The 21,537-nt window shown below is 48.5% G+C and overlaps 1 protein-coding gene across 1 annotated transcript; it reads right to left on the reverse strand.

Annotated features, from left to right (window-relative positions):
• Positions 1–388: 388 nt before the first annotated feature.
• Positions 389–19,118, reverse strand: LOC127322859 (MADS-box transcription factor 18). Its single transcript, XM_051351276.2, has 8 exons — positions 18,785–19,118; positions 2,543–2,624; positions 2,356–2,420; positions 2,177–2,276; positions 2,025–2,066; positions 1,653–1,691; positions 1,366–1,577; positions 389–916 (listed from the first exon to the last, which is right to left on the reverse strand). Exons 1-8 carry the CDS (start codon positions 18,967–18,969, stop codon positions 802–804), a joined length of 840 nt encoding a protein of 279 aa, XP_051207236.1. The 5' UTR covers positions 18,970–19,118; the 3' UTR covers positions 389–801.
• Positions 19,119–21,537: the final 2,419 nt, after the last annotated feature.

Genomic DNA, 21,537 nt, shown 5'->3' on the forward strand with positions numbered 1-21,537 from the left:
TTGCAGGTTCTATTCCACTTACATGTATTTTTTTTTGAAATGGGCGAGGCCCTATCTCTCCATCAATTGATACATACGACGATTTATTTATTATTCAAAAGTATCACAACTCGCTTTTACAACTTATTACATCTTACTGATCGTGAAGACTCTAGAGAAAGATCAACCATCTAAAAGTATATAACTAAACAAGTAAGACACATGAACAAATGACAGCTAGTGAATTGTTACGGGAGGAGCTAACCTTTCAGTTGTAAAACTTGACGGAGAGTTGAAAACAGAGTGAATTAACTTGCTGAGTTCAGTTAAGACAGTGAAAAGAAAACGTACAGTTCAAATGTTGTCTCCGACAGAAGCTAAACAGAATGGAGCACCAGTCGTGCTTGCATTTGCCAAAAGTTTAGCGCCTTACTCATTTAATAGCAATTCAAAGAGAAGTTGGCGCCCTTTCGTTTTCTTACAGCAGATAAACACACAAACCGTCACAACACGTGAAACATACCACTCCGTTAAAACATACATACAAACTCCAATCACAAGACGCAGCTCATCAATTGGAGAAAAAAGAGGGAGGAAACGTGGAAACAAGACGCAGTGTCTTATAATGCAGAAAAGCTAAAGAACGGGAAGACCCCATTCACCCTGTAACAAAGACACATGGTCTTATTGGTGGCTACGCCAGGATCTGTTGTTGGATATGGATGATTTCACACCGGCGGCTAGCTTCCATGATGGACAGTCAGGCGCCAAGATCGCCTTCCAGTGGAGTCACACAAGGCCCCGTCGGAACCCTTCATCTCATCATCTGTTACTGATGGTGCGGAGCATCCATGGTGGTAGCTTGCCGCTGTTTGCTTGTGCCGGGGACGGCTGAGATTCTGGCTCCTCTCCTGCTGCTTCTCTAGATTGAGATGACCTGCATTTTGTAAAAGAAATGGTAGCATGGCTAAAACTTTAAGTATCTGATAGATACGTTGCTAAATGGTTGATATTGTAAGTGCAGTCCAGCCTCGGTTTCACAAGGTTTATATAGCAAAACGAAAAGCTCTTCTTTTGGCAAATAAATGAAACTAGCTAGTTTCAGGCATGTGCAAAATGGATACGTGGATTCAACTCGATGGCTTGTCGAAGGCCATGCCCTGCTGAACACTAAGTTAGAAAAAAGAATGTACAAGAGATTACAGTAGTAAGAACCCTTGACTCAACCGTTCCATAAAATTAAGTTTTTGGAGATAGCTAAAGTATACTTCATACTTTCCTATACGTTAGTAATATGCAAGGCATGCATGAGATAATTATGGAGCATAAAGGAGAACAGTCAGTACATGAGAAAAAAAAAAGTAAATACAGTGAAAGTCAAAGTACCCAATATTTAGAGTTGCCACGGAATCTAGGACCGCCACTGGTGTAGGTGACGGTGAGCTTGTTGTTGCTCCATTGAGCTGCTCCTGGTTATGAATATGTGTTGTTTCATTCATCTGCTCCCGGCGATGAATATTTGCTGCTCCATTCGTCTGCTCTCGGTGATGAATATTCGATAAAACGTTACTTTTCTCCTTTTCTGTCTCCACGAGGTGCTATGAAAAACAAAAAAACAAGATTTTAGCCTCGTACACATCATAGTCACCTTGATGTAAACATGGCTGCTTTACCTTCTGCAGGACGCCATTCTGATCTTTAAGTGACTTCTCCTACACGGTACAAGGGCAATTATCATAAACATATGCAAACATAACTACTTAACATTTGCAACTGATGAAGAATAGATGTTCAGCTATGATTCATGCATGGGAAAATGAAATCGGAATAGATGTTTAACCCTGGTTAAAGCACTGGAAATCTCATTAAATACATGCTAGCCTTTCTAACAAATGTGCGCAGTTATTTATTCAAATGTTTAGCCGTGACTGCCCAATTAAGACGAGACCACGGGAGGCCAATGGATCATATCAACAGTAGTCCTTAGTGGTAATTATAGACGTGCAGCATTCTATCACATGGGAAACTTAATGAGAGTAACATACCTTCTTCTGAAGCTCAGATATTGACTCAAACAGAAGCTGATTCTGGAAAAGGACACAATGCTATTTCATAAGATTTCAGTTTAAAAAATGGCAAATGAAAGTAGCTCTGCACAACAAGAGCATAACGTCAACACAATTTGTTCTTTGTTCACCTTTCTTGACCTTATGTGCTTCAAAGAACTATCTAGCTGCTGTTCCAATTGTTGAAGTTCTTTTGTGGTCAGTGGGTCCAATTGTTCACCTAAGAGTTGCCTTGAGTTGAAATAGACCAAACAGTGGTTAGCACTCGTCATATAACCAGAATAGGAATGTTCCAACATAAATACAATACCTTTGACTCTTCTGGAGTGCATCGAGTTTAATTTTCAAACTTCCAAATTCATCTCCCCAATTTGCCTAAGAGCAAAAAGGAAAATCAAATACATATTATGAGTAAGTTTAGCTGGAAAAGGTTAATCTCTTTGCTGCATGTTCATATATAGTTATGCAACAATTAAGAGTGTTATTTACGGATTTACCTGGCCTCCAATATTTTGATCCACTATAGCTCTTTCTTCGAATGAGTAACGCTGGTAACGTTCAAGAATGACATCCATGTTACTGAAGAAATGTCCCACAACAAGGCCATGCATGCAGCAAAAAAATTAGGTCTTCAATTAGAACCAAACTAATATTCCGATATGACATTTCTAATTTTAGAATAATGCACAACTCATGGTACACAAATTGGTACGAAACAGTCATCTCGTATGACTGAAATTATTGAAAAATAAGGTCTAAAGTACTCTTTATTCAGAGTGCAAGACGGATTATTTTTTGATGGTAGCTCCAGTAACATGTATAACAAAAAATGCAATACATGTGTTTGGAGCAAACCTCATCGTTAGATGTTGTAAAGTGCTATGACTGGCCTGTCATATACTAGGAGGGGGCCCAACCGTGGGCCCAATTAGGAGCTTAGCCCATTTATTTTTATCTCTTTTCAGCTCATAAATACTAGTTGTAATCAGACGTGAACAATTAAGCAATAATCATATCATTATGCCGACTTTCAAAGGAGTTGGTCCCTCCTAACCCTAGCCGCCGCGCCGCCTTGACCACTGCCACGGCGCCTTGCTGCCGGCGCCCTCCTCCTCGGCCGCACCCGCTCTTCTCCTTTCCCTACAATCTACGCCCTAGACACGGTAGAACCCAGCTCCTACCATAAAGCAACTTGTGTGGTACATTCAGATGCAGGTAATATCATTATCACATGCACCGTGTATCCCTTGCAGAGAACCAACCAACTCAATAAACCAAGCAAATAGACCATTACAAGTCGATGAGATCATATTTATTAACGAATCCAACACTGACCAAATCCCTGTTGAATGACTACAGGGTACCGGTGCTCCTATCATGTATTAAATTGGCATAACTAAGTCTGCCGAAGCCATGAGACCACCTCCACCATCGCACCACGGGCTGTCCGGCCACCCTTGATACAGCCATACAGGCATAGGGATAGCGCCTTTCGTGATATTGTGTCAAGCCTATCGCTTCGCTAGTCTATTTCTCTATCCATGGTGACTAGTATATATTAGTATCAAGTTACACATGTCAGCACCTATACGAAGAACAACTGAAGATGTGCCACACCAACCACTACATGCTCCACGACCGCAAATTCAGAAGGTGTGCTTTAGAATCAGACAATGTGGTACATAGTAGAGCCCCTCAGGTGTCATGAGAAGCAATATATAGCTATACTTTTTACTGGATACCTATCTCACTAAATGGAGGATGAGACCCCTGCCTCTACACGGAAGAGATGCATTTAGCCATTCTTTAGATTTTATTCAACAAAGACTTGTCAAGAGCACACATCACAATACCCGAAGCCACCACTCAACACCTACAGACCCGATAATGGGTGAAGAAACGGGTCTTCTACCCTAAAAACAGAAACAACGCCCCGCCAGCTAAACCGGCTGCATCACCGAGTCGCCCTATGGTGGAAACGGAAACACTCATTTGGTCTCGCCATCTAGCAAACCCTTGGCGAGCACATCATGTACTCGTTTTAGAAGCCATCACCACCATCAAAAGTTGGTCCATCTTCATGGTAGAGATCCGTATAACTCTTGCCAGGCCAATCGTCGACACCACCATGGCATCAGACAACGTCCCCCTCCCTGCGCGAGTCCATCACACCATGTTCATCGTTGAGTCCTCGCTGCGCTACGCCGCTGAGACTCGCTGTCGTCGACACGGTTGATGCACACCACTCCACCACTTGCTACCACCATCAAACCGCTCCTCCAAAAACGATACCCCAAGAGGTAAAACCACCCATAAAGCGCAACCATCGTCCGATACCCAGATCTAGTATTTTCCCCGAAGCAGAGTGAGTAGACGTGGGCTGCAATGGCGATGCCTTCAACAAGGTAACGACGTGTAAACGCCACCAACCGGCCAACCACATCTAGAGGAGGAGGCAGCCACCACCACCATGTCGGGGTAGAATCCCGAACATCCTCAAACAACATGGTGAAGCCCAGGAGCACCATCAAACGACATCAGAGTAGGGAGAAAGCAGTGTGCAAACTGCGGACCGATCGAGCCCATGTGGGCCTGAACCGGACCCAACCGCCACCCACCGCCACCAGGCCGAACACCCTGGCCGCCGCTACACCGCCGCCTGGTTGTGGTTGTGGACTGGTACTACCAATGGCTATTGCGCTGATTTGTTGGTTTGTAAAATGACATATGAAAATCCTGAAATATACAATTGTTGAATCACCTCCATTTTTATGTAATAAACTTTATGTCGTTCCTGAGACACTTCTTCTCACCTTGATGTAATCTGTCCTATTGCACTACTTGTACGCTTGTCTTAATATATAAAATTACACCCGTAGGGCTTCCCCTATGGTAAAGGTGTCAAGAAAACATCCCAAACAGGCACATAATACATATCATTTGGCCTTTAACCTAGAGGGTCTTGATCCATCGTTGTTTGGGAAAATCCGTCCCAATGGTGTATCGACTATAGTATCCGAAAATCTATATCTCATATCCCACTGTTCCCTTCACACCTCAAAACTACCTCTTAAACCCTAATTCCACTCCTACTAAACCCGCGCATTGGTCCTGATTCTCTCGATCTCTTTCGTTTTCTAGAACCCTTTCTAGTTCTCTTGATTTCTAGCTATATCCATCTACTCTACCATTTCAGCCTCTCCTAGCTTCGGTAGAGGCGGCGACCGCAACATGGCGGTGTCCACCGCTTTCGTCACCTAGATCTGGGAGGTACAAGTGGTAGTGGCAACCACAGGTGGATGTGAAGGCACCTAGCTCCCACTCCAAGAAGAAGGAAGTAGTGGCGGCAGTGACCACCATGTATGGACTCTTCCAGCGTTTTGATCTGGAAGTGATTGTAAAACTACGTATGTCTTGAACCAGTTCACCCAAAAGCTCAAGCGGATGGGGAAAGGATGGCAATACATTTATACTTCAACACTTCCCATCTCAAGTGGCTCCATCAGGCCTAAACGTGGAGTGAAAGTTAGCTGCAATATTTTATTTTATATTGTGCCAATCTAGTGTTGAACATATGCTTTGATACCATGTAGAACTCCATGCACTGAACCGGTTACCCCAAAAGCTCAAACTGACGGGGAAAGGAGGGTAATACATTTATACTTCAACAGCGACAAGGCCACCAGCAAGTGGCAATAGCCACCACATGTTCTCAACGCCCAAAAGCGGCACCACCAATGAGCAGTCGTGGTGACAATGCATGGATACGACGGCGATGTCCTATACCAGATTGTCACGTGTATTTGTGGATTGCATATCTCTTTCCATAAGTTTGGACTTTTGGTATGTGGGCTAGTGCATGAAGCTTGGCATCGTATCAAAGTCTAGAGTCTTGAGTACGAGTCCTGGTTTTCATAATTTATCCTAAAATTGGTGTTCTCCCCTCTATGTCCACCTATAGGCCTCTTGAGCCAAACCTGTGAGGCTTTTCTATTCATGTTTTGACTTTCTCTTCTCAAGATATACATGAAGGGGTGTTTAAGGGCGCGTTTGGTAGCCTGCATGCTCCTTGGCTCGCATCGGCCCAGCATTTTTCGGCCAGTTTGGTTACCTGGTCGAGCCCACGTTCTTCCACGAACCGCTTCTCAAAGCACCCTCAGGCCAGGCCTGGAGGAACGCCCGATTCGATCGTTTCTAGCGAGCCAACCCCGTTTTCGCAGAACTGGAGAACGCCACGTCCTCGCAGAGCCACCACGGGAGATGGCAGGAGCTCGCGCGGGACGGCGAAATCTCGGCGGGATGAATTCGGTCACCGCGCTTGAATTTTCGCCACTATATATAGGGGCGGCTCTCTCACCGGCAAATCCAAATCCCCCATTTTCCCCCATTTCGAGCTCATCCACCGTTCCCGATCTAGCAACATGGCCCACTCTTCCTCACCCGCACGATCGGCAAGGCTTGCGGCGGCGGCGGCGGCTGTGGCGGCGGCTACTGGCCGCGGATGGTCGTCTTCTTCCTCTGCATTGATGACTTCGGTTGTGGTAACTGCAAACCCTAGTCTTAGATCTAAATCTTTTGGGTACACAAGGGGGGTATGAACGAATCCATTGTAGGACATTCCTTCGTCGCCGATCGAGGTCGTGGAGGTTGTCCAGGTTGCATCTGACTCTACCACGGGGATCGTTGTCGCCGTTGACTTTTCCATTGGGACAGTGGTGCTGCCTGCATCTTCGTCAGGTCCCCTTCTTCCCCGACCTCGGTACTGCGTGTGCCTCCTTTGACTATAAGGCCGCTCTTACTTATCTTGTTGTTCATTGATGTGATAGTGGTAGTTCATTGATGTGGTACTGCTTAAGGATGTGGATGTGGATGTGGATGTGGTACTGGTATGGGTGGTAGTTCATTGATCTGCTAGTGCTTAAGGATGTGGATGCGGTAGTGGTAGTTCATTGATCTGCTAGTGCTTGTCATGTAGGCGATCATACCTTTGGGCTCCCCTGATCTGTCTGCGCCTACTGTGAATGCTCAACCATGTCTGATTGCAAGCAAACCTACCATGGTTTGGAAACCTGAGCTATCAGAGTTTGTGCTAAACCGGTTGGTTCAGCTCGTCCGTAGCGGCGTCTGTTTCAACATCGGATTCAAGGAGCAACAAATGAAGAAGGTAGCCGCCGATGTTCTTGCATTCGCTGGCATACATGTCACCACTCTTCAACTCTTCAACCACATCTGAAGGACGAAGTGGAGCATCATTATGAAGATGAAATCCGATCGCATTCTGGACTGGAGCGAAGATGGCTGATGCTTCTACGGCGGTGATGAAGAGACGGCGGACGAGTACATTCAGGTATGAAGCCTCATTGAGTTCCTGCATAGATCTGACAGTATGTGAATGTCGTCCGCACTAACAGTTGTTCCTTGTGGATTGCAGCGCTACCCAAAGCACCGTCAGTACGTCGGCACCCCGATCACGAACTACGCTCAGATGAAGATGATCTTCATGCCTCGGTTTGTGTGCAAGTCACAACTGTTCCAGCATAACTTGCTGGTTAGGACTATCGACTTCATTGCAGACAATGAAGCAGAGTATGCCGAGTACCGTAAGCTGCAGCCACCGGAGAGGAGGAGCTGGCTTAGGACCTAGCTCCGCAACCAGTTTCCTGCTTAGTGCTTCTGCTTCCTTCGTCATGATCTGCTGATTTTAGGAGGTGATCATGTATCCCTCCATTAGCTAGGACTTGCTACAACCTGATCCCCGGTCTGTAATGATGAACTTGTTCGAGGTGGTATATATTAACCCCTCGTGTGATGAACATGTGATGCATCACGAAGTAATTGGTTCGCTCGTGATGCATCGCCCACTAAGTAGTTGTTGTGTATTACCAGCACCTTTTGTGATGAACTGAATCTGATGTGTGCTGTTATTCAGTACTGGGTAACCTCACCACTCTAAAGTGAAGGGGTTAGCACAGCATGCAGCTATCTGCAACCAAACAGGTTGTGGGCTGTACGAGCAGGGAAGAAAGTAGTGGAAACGGACAACCAAACAATGGGGCCTGGCTTCCCTCTCCGTCGCTGAAAAGGCCGCCCAGGGTACCAAACGACCTGCCTTTCATGGCCCATGACCCATTCGCGATGCGTAGGGGGGCCCATCTCGCTGGCGCAGTGGTGCAAGAAATCCATGCAAGCTACCAAACGCGCCCTAAGTGTATAAGGGCACCAACAATGGAAGCAGTAAGTTTGTGTCGCCCCAGTATAGCCACCTAGGTATGGATATATGAAGCTATAGCTAATTCTTTTTACACCCAAAGCCAACAAGTATTGATGAGCTCATTGAAGTACACGGGACCATCTCTCTTGCCTCCTTTTCACTCTCTCTTTACTCTTTCTTGCACTTTTCTTGTGGAGAAGTGTCCTCTCTCTTGCCTCCTTTTCACTCTCTCTTTACTCTTTCTTGCACTTTTCTTGTGGAGAAGTGTCCTCCTCAGCTCCTCTGCAAGCTACAACTTCACTTTTAAGGCTACTACTTTTTCAGGTTCAGGACATCCGAACCTACATGAACCTGCAGGGCGGTATGTTGCGGCATATCATTGGCCATGTCCTAAGTAGATTTCATCACCTCTTTCCATATGTTCGAACTTTTGATTATGTTGGCTAGTGAATGAAGCATGACATCACCATAGTCAAATTTTCGATACAATGTGGCCATGACATGAAAGGTCCTTAGACACCATGCCGGTCTCTACTTTGCTGACGATAAAGATGCAACAATGGCTTAGACGATAAAGATGCAACAATGGCTTAGATGACAACAATGCAACAATGGCTTAGACGACAAGTATGTAACTAAGGCCTAGACGACAACGGAGGAGCCGCACAGAGTGCGGTTTAGGTGAAGTCGTGACGACATGAATTAGCCTTTTAAAAGTGCCATTTTCTTTAGTACTCTATGTCCCAAAATATGTGTCGCATAAATTTAGTCAAAGGTCAATCTTTTCTAAGTTCAACCATTATATGGACAAAAATATGGAGATCTACAATACCAAATCAATATCAATAGATCCACCTTAATAGTTTCTTATTTTTTATATATATTTGGTATTGTAGCTGCTCATTTTCCATTTTATATAGTTGGTCAAACTTCATTACATTTTACGTTTATCTAAATTTATATGACTTGTATTTCGTGGTGGAGGGAGTAATACATATTTACCTTCTAAACGGTCATCGTATTATAATCGTTTGAGCCCCACACCTCTAGGCTCAACCCCCAACACCGCGCCTACTCGAGGCACAAATCCAAGGGGGTGGTAGATTTCTAATGGACCCAAAAACCGTTGGATGTGTTTTCTTTTTACCATTTGGGATGACGTTTACTGCACTAGCGGTTGTGCTTTGTATAAAGTTGTGCATAGCTTTGTTCATCAATAAGGTGATAACGGTTCTCAATTGCTCCTAATCATACATGTAGCTGGCTATTTTTTTTTTTTTTTGACGTAAGTGTAGCTAGCTAATTAATCCCAACCATTTTGTAGAATAAAAGGTTTAGTAGTTTTTTTTTAGTAGTTTTTGAAACGAGTGCTTGGTAAAATTCTGTACAAATTCACAACATGATGTTTCTGAAATGCAAGACAAGTGAATCAAAATTACTAATGCTCCATACAAGTATGACCAAAGATTTCATGACAGAAGGTGGCATCATATAATCTTAAGTAGCGTAATCGCCCCGCAGAAAAAATAGTCAGTTAGAAGTAAATACTATATACAGAGATGACTATGCCCGCTCACGACTAATCTATGGTCTGCCTATCCAAATAGAAAATGATACGCAGCAAACCTCATATGTTTATGCACCAGAAATAGTATCTTACGTGAAGGTATTGTCGATCTTCAGTAGTAAAACTAAAGTATGTTATATTATTTGAGGAATACAATTTGAGCTACACGGCCCTGTATACATTTTTATAATGCTGGTTCACTTAGTTGTACTCTTGTGCACTATACATGTCGACATTTTAACTAAGAAGTTTTTTTTTATTATAGTAGCACTCGTTTACATCAACATGGCAAAAGAAAAACCTACAGTTTACATTTAAATTCAAGTATCACCAAAAAAAAAGAATTCTTCTTTGTGATTACATTATTTGGCTTTCAGCGCCAAAATTGCAGCAAATGATAATGCTATGCAGTTAAAAAAAGCATCCAAGATAACGCTAGGAGTATTAACATAGTGCTAGCTAACTCATAAAATATAAAGATCATTTTACGGTTTAAGCAAAGAATCTGAAACAAAACATTGTTTGTTAACTGGTTAGTGTTTGGGTTTGTGTAGCAACTTTTCTCCTTGAATCAGCTTAATTTAATAATAAAAAGACCATAATTTGACTAAACAACCCAACACTGCAATCAAAGTTATCAACCATGAACTTTGCTGTTCATATGAATACTGGTATGAAACCGAACTGCGTGCCAAATAAGCTGGTGGGTCACCATGCATAACAGTTAGAACTGGTACGTAGTGTTAGAAATAAGCACTCCGGCTCCGGCACGACACCAAGCAATCACGTGTACGAGTAGAATTGCTTGGATACGTATTTGTATAGGAGTGGATCTAGTCACGACTCGTACTGGTAGTTCGAGTAGGATAGCAAGTCCTGGCATATATAAGTGCGTGTATACCTAGCTTTGTAAACTACACCGTGAGTTGAATCAATACAAAGAAACCAAGGTGCGATATGCACCTGTGGCTATAACCTGTTTTGATGTTGTGCGTACGTGATAGTAGCTAGCTGCTCAAAGATTCGATCAGCCTATCTGCAGTATACGTGCGTGTGCGGAAGGTATCGAGTACGTGCGTGTGTCTCGTCGGAACTCATCGTCAGCGTCGTCAGAGAGCACTCGGCGGCAGGGGCTGTGCTTGGTATTAGATCGGCGAGAGTACTGCCGAGTCTGGGCCAACAATTGGTATCAGAGCCTCGTAGGATCTCCTAGTAACGGGAGGTCATGACGAAGGGAGTGGGCGAGTCTTCCAGCGCCGTGGCGCCGGTGCCAATGCAGTACCCGCAGTACATCCGCGACAACTACACGGTGTGGGCGACCACGATGATGTGGGCGCTCGAGTCCAACGAAATCTGGGAAGCTGTCGATCCAGGCGGCGACGAGTTCAAGAAGGGCGCGTCGGAGTACCGCAAGGACCGGCGGGCACTCACGGCCATCTGCTCGGTGATGCCGATGGACGTGAAGCAGCACCTGATCTCGAAGAAATCTGCAAAGGAGGCGTGGGAGACGATCAAGACGCTAAATCTTGGTCACGAGCGCGTCCGCGAGGCGGCCCTACAAACCTTGCAGAAGAAGTACGAGAATCTGGAGATGGGAGAAGATGAGACGCTGGACGCCTTCGCTTCGAGGGTCGCTACATTGGTCAATGGGATTCGCGCGCTCGACGAGAAGCTCGAGGAGATCTCGATCGTAAGGCGTTTCCTTCGCGCGGCGCCGCCGCGTTACTTGCCCGTTGTTTCGGCGATCGAGCAGTGCGTCGATCTCAAGACTTTCACGATGGATGATCTAGTTGGACGGTTCAAGGCTCATGACGAGCGGATGAAGATCACCTATGGTGATGTGGTACCGGAAGAGCACGTTATGCTTACCCGTGCCCAGTGGCAGGCGGTGGTCGCCAAAGAGAAGGGCGACAAGGCATATGACATAAGAAGTGATGAAGAAGCTTCTCGCCCAGCGAAAAAGTACATCGCAGGGGAGAACGAGGACGACGCTCCGCCGAGGAGGAAGTTTGACATCAAGAAAGTAAGATGCCATAACTGCGGCGAGCTTGGTCACTTCAAGGTTGATTGCCGGAAACCACCGAAGCCGAAGGAAAGGGCTCTCATCGTCCAGGAAGGAGATGATGGACCGATGATGCTGATGCTCGAAGTATGCGAGCAGAAGGACAAGGAGGAGCTACCTCCTCCATCACCGGCTACGGAGATTGTGATGGATCACGGTCTACCGTGTGTGGATCACGTGGAAAAGCTATGCGATGAAGGTGTCGTCGAGAAGCAACGGAGTTCCCCGTTTCCACGTGAAACCACGGATGAGGCAAGTGAAGCTTTGGAGCTCGTTCATGGTGATATATGCGGTCCAATTTCACCCGCAACCCCGTCCGGCAATGAGTACTTCATGCTTGTGGTGGATGATCACAGCCAATATATGTGGATTGTGTTGCTGAAAAGTAAGGATCAAGCTAGACAAGCATTCGAGAAGATCAAGGAAGCTAGAGAGGTCAAGGCGAGGGCGAAAAAGTCCCTACGCATAGATCGGGGTGGTGAATTGAAGCATAAGGTGGTGGCCATGGCACGAAGCATGATGGAGAGCAAAGGCTTGCCAGGAAAGTTCTGGGGTGAGGCCGTCAACACGGCTGTCTACCTGCTGAACAGGACGCCAACTAGGAGTATGGTTGGTGGGACTCCGTACGAAGCATGGTACGGACGTAAGCCCTCGGTTGATCATCTTCGCACCTTCGGGTGTGTGGCGCATGTCAAGACGGTGTCCAGCCATAAAAGGAAATTGGCGAACCGGAGTACTCCAATGATCATGACTGGCTATGAAGAAGGCTCGAGAGCATACCGTTTGTGCAATCCCTCGACGAACAAGGTGATTGTCGCATGTGACGTAGTCTTTGAGGAAGACCTATCATGGATTTGGGACTCCACGGAACCGGAAGAGATTTTCACTGTTGTGTACAGTGATGGTGAACATGCAGATGATCAAAGAGCTGAAACTCACGGCGCTGCCAATACAGAAGGTGGAACATCGGAACGTCGAGCTGCAGGTCCAAATGCTACGTTTGGAGGCGCTCGGCCAGGAGGGCCCGTCCAAGATCCACCAGGAGGTGGCTACACCAGCACGGCGGACGAAGTATCAGGAGGGGCGATCGGTGGTGCTCAAGCCCCGCTTGGAGGCCACGCTGGACCATCACCAGGACGTGGTAGTCCAGAAGCAGACGTGAGTGTTGATCTTGCGTTGCCAGCACGTGGTGCATCGCCAGCTCCATGCAGCCCAGGGAGCGACTTGGCATCGATGCCAGTGTCGCACACGCAGACAGGAGCTCCGCACGGGAGGGCACGCAACAGCTCAGGAGGTGCTCGATCAGGCAGCCCGAGTTGGCTAGGAGGGCCGAACGGGACGCCACCTAGCAGTTCAGCGAGAAGGCCAGAAAGCAGCGGAAGCAGCCCAGCTTGGGGAGATCGGTCTGAGGGACAAGATGAGGCCCAGACAGGTGGGCTTCGTGGCCAGCGGAGCAGGCCAGGTGGGTCGGATGTTGCTGTTGCAAGCAGCTCGAGTGGAGCTGCACCACCGCATGAAGCTGGACCGAGCAGAGGCAAGTCGCCAGGATGTTGTACTGGTTCAGGAGGAACTAGCAGCAATCCCAAACCGGACGCGAGCTGTGCTCTCACGTCGCCAGCGGCTGGAAGTGAATCGCCAGCAAGCTACGACCTTGTAAGGTCAGAAAGTCAAGCACGTCAAGATTGGGCACGAGAGTTTGATTGGTCTTCACGTGTGTTGTGTGTTTCCGAGAATCCGTCCAGGTGCTTACGTGAGGCTAGCTTGTACGTCAGGCTAGCTAGCTTTGCATCGTTGCATAGAAGTCCAATATGCAGCTTTGCATTATCTGAAGGTGAGGCACCAAAAAAAATGTTAGATTCAGATGGTGCGCCTACTTCGCCAAGACCTGAAGGTTCGGAAACTGAAGTGATGAGCGCGATGTCGGGCGCAGAAGAGTACGTCGTGCTATCTCCGACTGCACTGGAGACTAGACGACTACGACCGACACGAGCACGCATGCGACACGTGTTAGACTACTATCCGAAGAAGAAACTTCGGACGGTAAATAAACCGGTGAAGATGAAGCACACGAAGCAATGTGTGTTCATCGAGAAACTGGTGAAGACGGAAGACGCGGACAAGGAAGATCGGCGTCAAACCAAGGAGAAACCGACGAAGGTAAAATCGGTGGCTTGGGTGCCACGAGGAGCGGCAAAGGCAATGCCGAGGAAGACGCCTGCGGGAAGCAGCTGGCGCATTTGGGACCCAGGTCGAAATGAAGTGCACGTCGTGCTTAGGGGGTGATTGTTAGAAATAAGCACTCCGGCTCCGGCACGACACCAAGCAATCACGTGTACGAGTAGAATTGCTTGGATACGTATTTGTATAGGAGTGGATCTAGTCACGACTCGTACTGGTAGTTCGAGTAGGATAGCAAGTCCTGGCATATATAAGTGCGTGTATACCTATACCTAGCTTTGTAAACTACACCGTGAGTTGAATCAATACAAAGAAACCAAGGTGCGATATGCACCTGTGGCTATAACCTGTTTTGATGTTGTGCGTACGTGATAGTAGCTAGCTGCTCAAAGATTCGATCAGCCTATCTGCAGTATACGTGCGTGTGCGGAAGGTATCGAGTACGTGCGTGTGTCTCGTCGGAACTCATCGTCAGCGTCGTCAGAGAGCACTCGGCGGCAGGGGCTGTGCTTGGTATTAGATCGGCGAGAGTACTGCCGAGTCTGGGCCAACACGTAGACCATTGGGGATAGAATAATAACCTATCTAATATATGAAAGATATGCAATGGGAGCTGATCACCTATAGAGAAATCTGTGTTTCAGAATTTTGAAAAAAGGGGAAATAAATCAAATAATACCAGCTGTTCCTGATATGGAGGTTTTGCTTTGCTACTGAACTGCTTGTACAGTAAACAAGCAGTTAGTCTTACGCACTTTGTAATACATATGAAATTAATATGTTACCATCATTAAATAGCAAACTTTAGTCCAATTAGGAAACCTTTAGTGTAAAAGTCCTCCTTACTGCCATTTCATAAGAAATTTATCTCCATTTGAAGGAAATAAAATGTTGGGCGGAAATTATTCTCAGTATTTTGTTTTTAAGACCAAACACTACACACTCTGAAATATAACCTCAACTAGCTCTACATATGTAGAAGGAATGACAAAATAGTGGTACATAGAGTACTGGTTCAATCAAAGTTATCAACCGCGTAGCTTTGGTGTTCATATGAATACGGTGTACCAAATAAGCTGGCCAGTCACCATGCATACCAGTTAGAACTGGTACATAGACTGTTGGGGATAGAATAATAACCTATCTAATATATGAAGGATAAACAATTTGACATGACCTATAGAGAAATCAGTGCTTCTGAACTTTGGGAAAATGGGAAATAAATCAAAGAATACCAGCTGTGCCTCATATGGAGAGGCTTTGCTTTGGCGAATTTTTTTTAAATAATACGAATTTTTTATTTAAGTGTAAGAATAGCGCGCGATTTGGAAGAAGTTGAAAAGTGTGACTTGGTCGGTCATTAGCTGACCGATCGGTCAGTAGCAGACCGAGTGGGAGTCGGCTGTCAGGTGAGAGAACTAGTTGGTCGATAGCTGACCAATTGGTCAGCTACCGACCAATTGGTCAGCTACCGACCGATCGGCTAATCCCCGATGGTTTGCATGGATTCAGTTTAGGTTTATTAGCACTGATATGTCCTGGCACTTCCCCCCCCCTCCCCCCCCCCCCCCCTCCCATTCTTTTCCGCCACCGCTTTCCCGCCATATTTTCTCCCTCTCCCGTTCACACCGCAGTGTTTCCCTCCCGCCCTTGCCGCCACCTTTCCCGCCATCTTTCCCGCCAGTCCTTTCCGCCACCATCTCCCGCAAAATTTATCCCGCCACCATCTCCCGCTATATTTTCCCGCCACGCTCTCGAATTTTTTTCCTATAAAAGCAGGCATCGACACTCTTTCGCTGCACAAGTGCTTCTATCTCTATCTTTTTTTCTGTTGGCTCACCCTTAGCCGTCATGAGTGTGCCACCAGGAGTTTAGGCCGGTGAAGGCGAAGGCTGCAAATTTTCCCCCGGGTGTGACTGCGGAGCAGTGTTGGTGCGGCCGTCTTGCTAAGGTTAAGTAGGTGGAGGATTTCTCCGACTGGTTCGGCATGAAATTTTTCATGTGTGCGAGCTATGAGCATGATCCACCCCGTAGTTCAGCTTCGTTGTCCACCAGGCCGCCGGTATGTTTCTGATATTAATTTCTTTATTTCCTTAAATAGGAATCCTATATAACTAAGACCTTCATTCCCACTAAAGGTATTTCTCTTGACATGCAAGACATCCATCTCGTCAAGCATCTTTGATCAATCCTAACCTGCCACATCACCATAACTGCCACATCATCAAACTGTAGACCACAATTCGTTCAACTTCTAAGCAATTAGCTTTCCACCACGCGTCCGTTTGCGTCTGGAGCTGGCTCCAGCGGGGCGACGCATTTTCGGGCGCATGACAGATTTCAAAAAAAGATGAACTAGCATCAACTTTGCACGAAATTGCAGCCGCAAATTGAGGTCTGCAAAATGTTCATCACATTTTGCACAAGGTAGAGCGCAAAGTGGAGCAAAAGGGACACAACAAGAACTGAACAGCAATAAAAAAAGTCCAAAAGGAGGCCAAGGTGCTAGGCCCATGGCGAGGCGATCAGTCGTCTCGCGCGCGGATTTCGGCACGCCTCTTCATAAACCATGCCCTGGTGTCGTCGTCGACGCCGCTCAAGTCGGCAAGCATGATCCTTGTGTCTTCTGCACGCAATTTGTCCTCGGCGTCTGTCTTTTTGGCCTCGACGTCCAGCCTTTGAACCTCAATGACCTCCTTCGCGAGGTTGTGGTAGATGGCAGCTGCGGCCTCTTTTGTTGAGCGCCTTTGGACCTCAATCGTCCTGGTCTCGTTGTACTGCTGCAACACCTTGGCCCAATAGACCTTGCCCTTTTGCTGCGCGCCATTAATATAATCATGGCTCGTTGCCAGCCACGCTTCACACAAACACTTATCCTCGTCGTCGACGAAGCCTTGTGTCCTCAGGCTCTTCCCCTTCTTCTTCGTATCAATGTCAGGCTGTGTTGGCGCGTTGTCGAAGTCGTCGACGGACACGGGTGTTGGCTGCGTCTGCTGGGTGGCGAAGAGCCGTGCGGTTTCGATGTCCTCCGCATCTTGCGTTGTTGCCCAGTCATCATGGTGGCGGGAAGGAGCAGGCCCCAGACGCATTTCCGGTCACGGTGGACACAAACGGTCGCTCAGCGTTTGTTTGCGTCGCACCGGTGGAGATGCCCTTAGTTTAGGTTTATTACAAGTGATATCTCCTGGCACTTCTCCCCCATTATTTTTCCGCCACAGCTTTCCCGCCATATCTTCTCCCTCTCCTGTTCAAACCGCCGTGTTTCCCTCCCGCCAGGGACGAAGCGGTGGCGGAGGCGGCTAGGGACAGGGCTCGCTTCATCGCCCAGGCGAACAAGGACGTGGCGGCGACGGCGGTCCAGGCAGCGGCGGAGGAGGAGGCCCAGGCGGCGGCGTTGGCGGAGGCTACCCAGGTGGCTGCGAGTAGGTATGGCTGTTGTAGTTTAGGTTAACTCGACTAACCATCTCTGTAAAGATGGTCCTTTTGGCCAATAAATAGTATGCCCGGATGCACCTAACGCGGACAGTTTCCGCGACCGAGGAGCGTCCGCAGGGACGCAAATCTGGCCCGTCAGGTTTGCGTCTCCGCGGACGACCCGGTCACTACGCGTGCCACCAACAACTCATCAAAATTTTCACGGTCGTGTAGGACCGCATGCTGTCCGTTTCAATGGTGCAAAGAGCAATGCAGAAGTGTACCGCAAACTTGCACTAGAGGGTACGTTGGGGACAATGGAACCGATGGAGGTAGAAAATCGCTTGACGAGGTGCTCGCGCGCGTGGCCGGGAGCGTCTGCGACGACGCGGCGCGGAAAGGCGCGCCATGCATGGTCGGCCTGTTAGCAACCGATCGGCCTGCTAGTGGCCGACTAGGGCTGGTCGGCCTGGCCCCTCTGCGCGCGGCCTGCACTCGGTCAGCTGCTGGCCGATCGGCCCGCCGCTCTCCGATCGGTCGGCTGCTGACCGACCAGTTCACACTTTTCAAAAACAATCAAATCGCGCGCTATTCGTAGAATTAAATAAAAAAATCGTATTATTTAAAAAAAAATCCGCTTTGCTTTGATACTAAATTGTTTCTACAGCAAACAAGCAGTATATATGAAATTAATATGATAGAGAAACATTATCATCATTAAATAGCAAACTTTAGTCCAATTAGGAAACATATTCTCATTATACTTTGTTTTTAGACCCAACACTAGACACTCTGAAAAATAAGCTCTACTAGGTAGGTCTACATATGTAGAAGGAATGACAAGAGAAAAAGGAAACTACCATTCACACAATAAATGCTATATTAGTGTACGGTAATTCGTCAAGTACCAAACAGTATGTACTATAATCATATGTTAGAACCTATGGACTGCACGCGCGCGTGTGAACTAGCTAATACTGGGTATCGAGCAGAGCGATCCAGTATTTCGTGAGCTTGGCAGCAACAGATTCCACGATCGAAACGAGTCGAGCTAGATGACCCATGCAAGCAGAAACCACGGAAAATAGCAGGAAATAATAACAACAACGCAAAGCACCCGGAACCATCTCACGCGACGAAATTCCCCACCGGAACGGTAGAAGGAGAAATCAGCTCGCGCGCGCGATACAAACAAGCCCAGTTCAATCATTCCGTTCCCTCAAATCCCCAAATAGAGCTGCTAGTAGGAAGCAGCGAGCGGCAGAAAGAAAGAAAAGAAAAGAAACGCGCGGGTGATGATTGATAACCTGTCCTGGCTGGAGTACTCGTAGAGCTTTCCCTTGGTGGAGAATACGATGAGCGCGACCTCAGCGTCGCAGAGCACGGAGATCTCGTGCGCCTTCTTGAGCAGCCCGCTCCGGCGCTTGGAGAAGGTGACCTGGCGGTTTATCTTGTTCTCGATCCGCCGCAGCTGCACCGGCCCGCGCCCCATCTCCGCCTCCTTCCGGCTCGGCGGCGAATGCAGTACCTAGCTAGCTGCTGCGGTGGCGACGTGAGGGAGAGGAGAGGAAGGATATGGCGTGGTGTGGAGCTCGGAGGAGGAAGAGGGGGAGGAGGGAATGCTTAGATGCGGGCGATGGGGCGGTGTGGCGAAACCGGGGTGGTTTCGCGTGCGGCGCTGTCGAGTTGTGGTTGGTGCGGGCGGCTCCGGGGAGACGTGGACGGATCGCCGCCGTCTGATCGGCCGGGGTCGTTGTTGCGACCCAGGTGCGGGTGGGTCCGGCGGGCCCGGGATGTCCGGTAGCCTCGCCCGCGGCTGGGGATTGGTCGCCGGAGCGAGCGTGGTCGGGTGGTGGGGCTCGCGCCCGGTGCGGAAAGTTTTTCCCAGGGCTCGTGTGTGGTCTGCGGTTGTCGGGTACAAGGGAGCGAGACGGGAGGTGACATCTGGCGACGACCACCTAGTGGGCCGGCCCCGTTGGGCCCCATCTGGCTGTGGGTCGATCGATCGCACTCCCGCTGCACTGCTCGGTGAAAGACGACTGAAGAAATGTTCAGTTCAAGCGTGGATCGTCTGTCTGACTGTGTGAGTGACAACCTCTCTGACTACCAAAAATGGAAAATAAGGAGTTCTATCCTCTGCACTGCTCGGAGAACCAGTTCAAATGGGGATTGTCTGAGTGACAACTGACAACCTTTGTGAATGCCTAAAAAGAAATATGCGTCTTGTGTTCCTAGAGGGCATCTCCAACGAGATAACGTATTTCGGACGTCTAAATTGTCCGCGCGCGTCCGTTCGTCGCCTGGCAGACGCGAAAATGATCATTTTTGTCCGCGCATTCGTTTGCGCCTGGGGGTGGCTCCAGCGGCCCGACGTCCCCCTCGTAAACGAAGGTGAGCCGGCAGCCAGGCTCGAGCGCGAGGTAGCGGGTGAACTTGTCACACCCCGTGTGCAGGTACATCTTGCCCTGCGCGTCGAACAAGATCTCGACAGGCCACCAGCTGAAGTTGCAGCTGGCCTCCCGTAGCTGCAACTGGGTCGGCTCAACGCCATCGACGAACTCAGCGAACTTGTCCGGGAGCCGCTTGATGCCGAATGGGTCGTCGTCCATGCGGAGGAGGAACTCGAAGCAGCGCTCCTCCTGCGAAGACGAGGACAGCGTAGGCGACCGCGACCGTGGGGTCGTAGCTGCTCCACTTCGGCGGCCCCGACCCCGGGGGCGCCCAGGCCCGCGGCCTCGACCGCCTCGCCGGCCACCAGGACCCGCCTAGACTTCCTCGCGGGGCTGGCTGCATCGCAGGAAGAGCTAGGGGGCGCTACAGTGGAGCTTGTGGCGTCTAGGGTTTGTGTGGAGGAGTGAACGAGGAAGAATAGCGTGCGCCCTCTTTATATAGGCCGGAGGCATGCGACGGCCGCGGGACACGTGGCATCGCCATTACTGCGTTGGCGGAGGTGGGCGGCGACCGCTCGGCAGGCGAGGCATTGCCATTAACATGGCGCAGACTGCCAAAGCGACGCAGCAGCGCCAGTCGCTGGCGCGCCTGAGAAGACGTATCGAGCTAGGGTCGCTGCCAGGCGGGCCCGACGAAACATCCGCCAGACGCGAGCGGACACTTTGTGTGTCCGTGCAGCGTCCGCAGAGACGCATCCGAGGCGCATATTTGAGCAAGGTTTGTGTCGCCGCGGACGCCCTGGTCACTTTGCGTCGCCCCGCTGGAGCAGGGACCCGATGCATTTTTCGACCCGTGGACGCAAACGGTCGCTGAGCGCCCGTTTACGTCGTCCCGTTTGAGATTCCCTGATGAAAGAAAAAATAGGCGAGGACAACATGTGCACATAGCACCGTGTAGAGTTTTAGGGCGTTACGAAGGAACAAAATAGAATGCAGGGAATGTTAAATTTGGGTCGGTGGATGCTTCCCTGTCCGGCATGGAGGCGGAAGATGGACCATGTCTATTGGCCATGGGGGTGTCGGAGTAATGGGGCTTTGTGACTACAAGGACAAGGCGCTGCGACCATGTCTATTTATCATCATTAAATAGCAAACCTTAGTCCAATTAGGAAACATATTCTCATTATACTTTGTTTTTGGACCCAACACTAGACACTCAGAAAAATAAGCTCTAATCCGTCAAGTACCAAACAGTATGTACTATAATCATATGTTAGAACCTATGGACTGCACGCGCGCGTGTGAACTAATACTGGGAATCGAGCAGAGCGATCCAGTATTTCGTGAGCTTGGCAGCAACAGATTCCACGATCGAAACGAGTCGAGCTAGATGACCCATGCAAGCAGAAACCACGGAAAATAGCAGGAAATAATAACAACAACGCAAAGCACCCGGAACCATCTCACGCGACGAAATTCCCCACCGGAACGGTAGAAGGAGAAATCAGCTCGCGCGCGCGATACAAAGCAGCCCAGTTCAATCATCCCGTTCCCTCAAATCCCCAAATAGAGCTGCTAGTAGGAAGCAGCGAGCGGCAGAAAGAAAAGGAAAAGGAAAAAAAAGAGCGCGTGATGATTGATAACCTGTCCTGGCTGGAGTACTCGTAGAG

The sequence above is a fragment of the Lolium perenne genome, chromosome 2 (genome assembly GCF_019359855.2).
Source record: "Lolium perenne isolate Kyuss_39 chromosome 2, Kyuss_2.0, whole genome shotgun sequence".
NCBI lineage: Eukaryota > Viridiplantae > Streptophyta > Magnoliopsida > Poales > Poaceae > Lolium > Lolium perenne.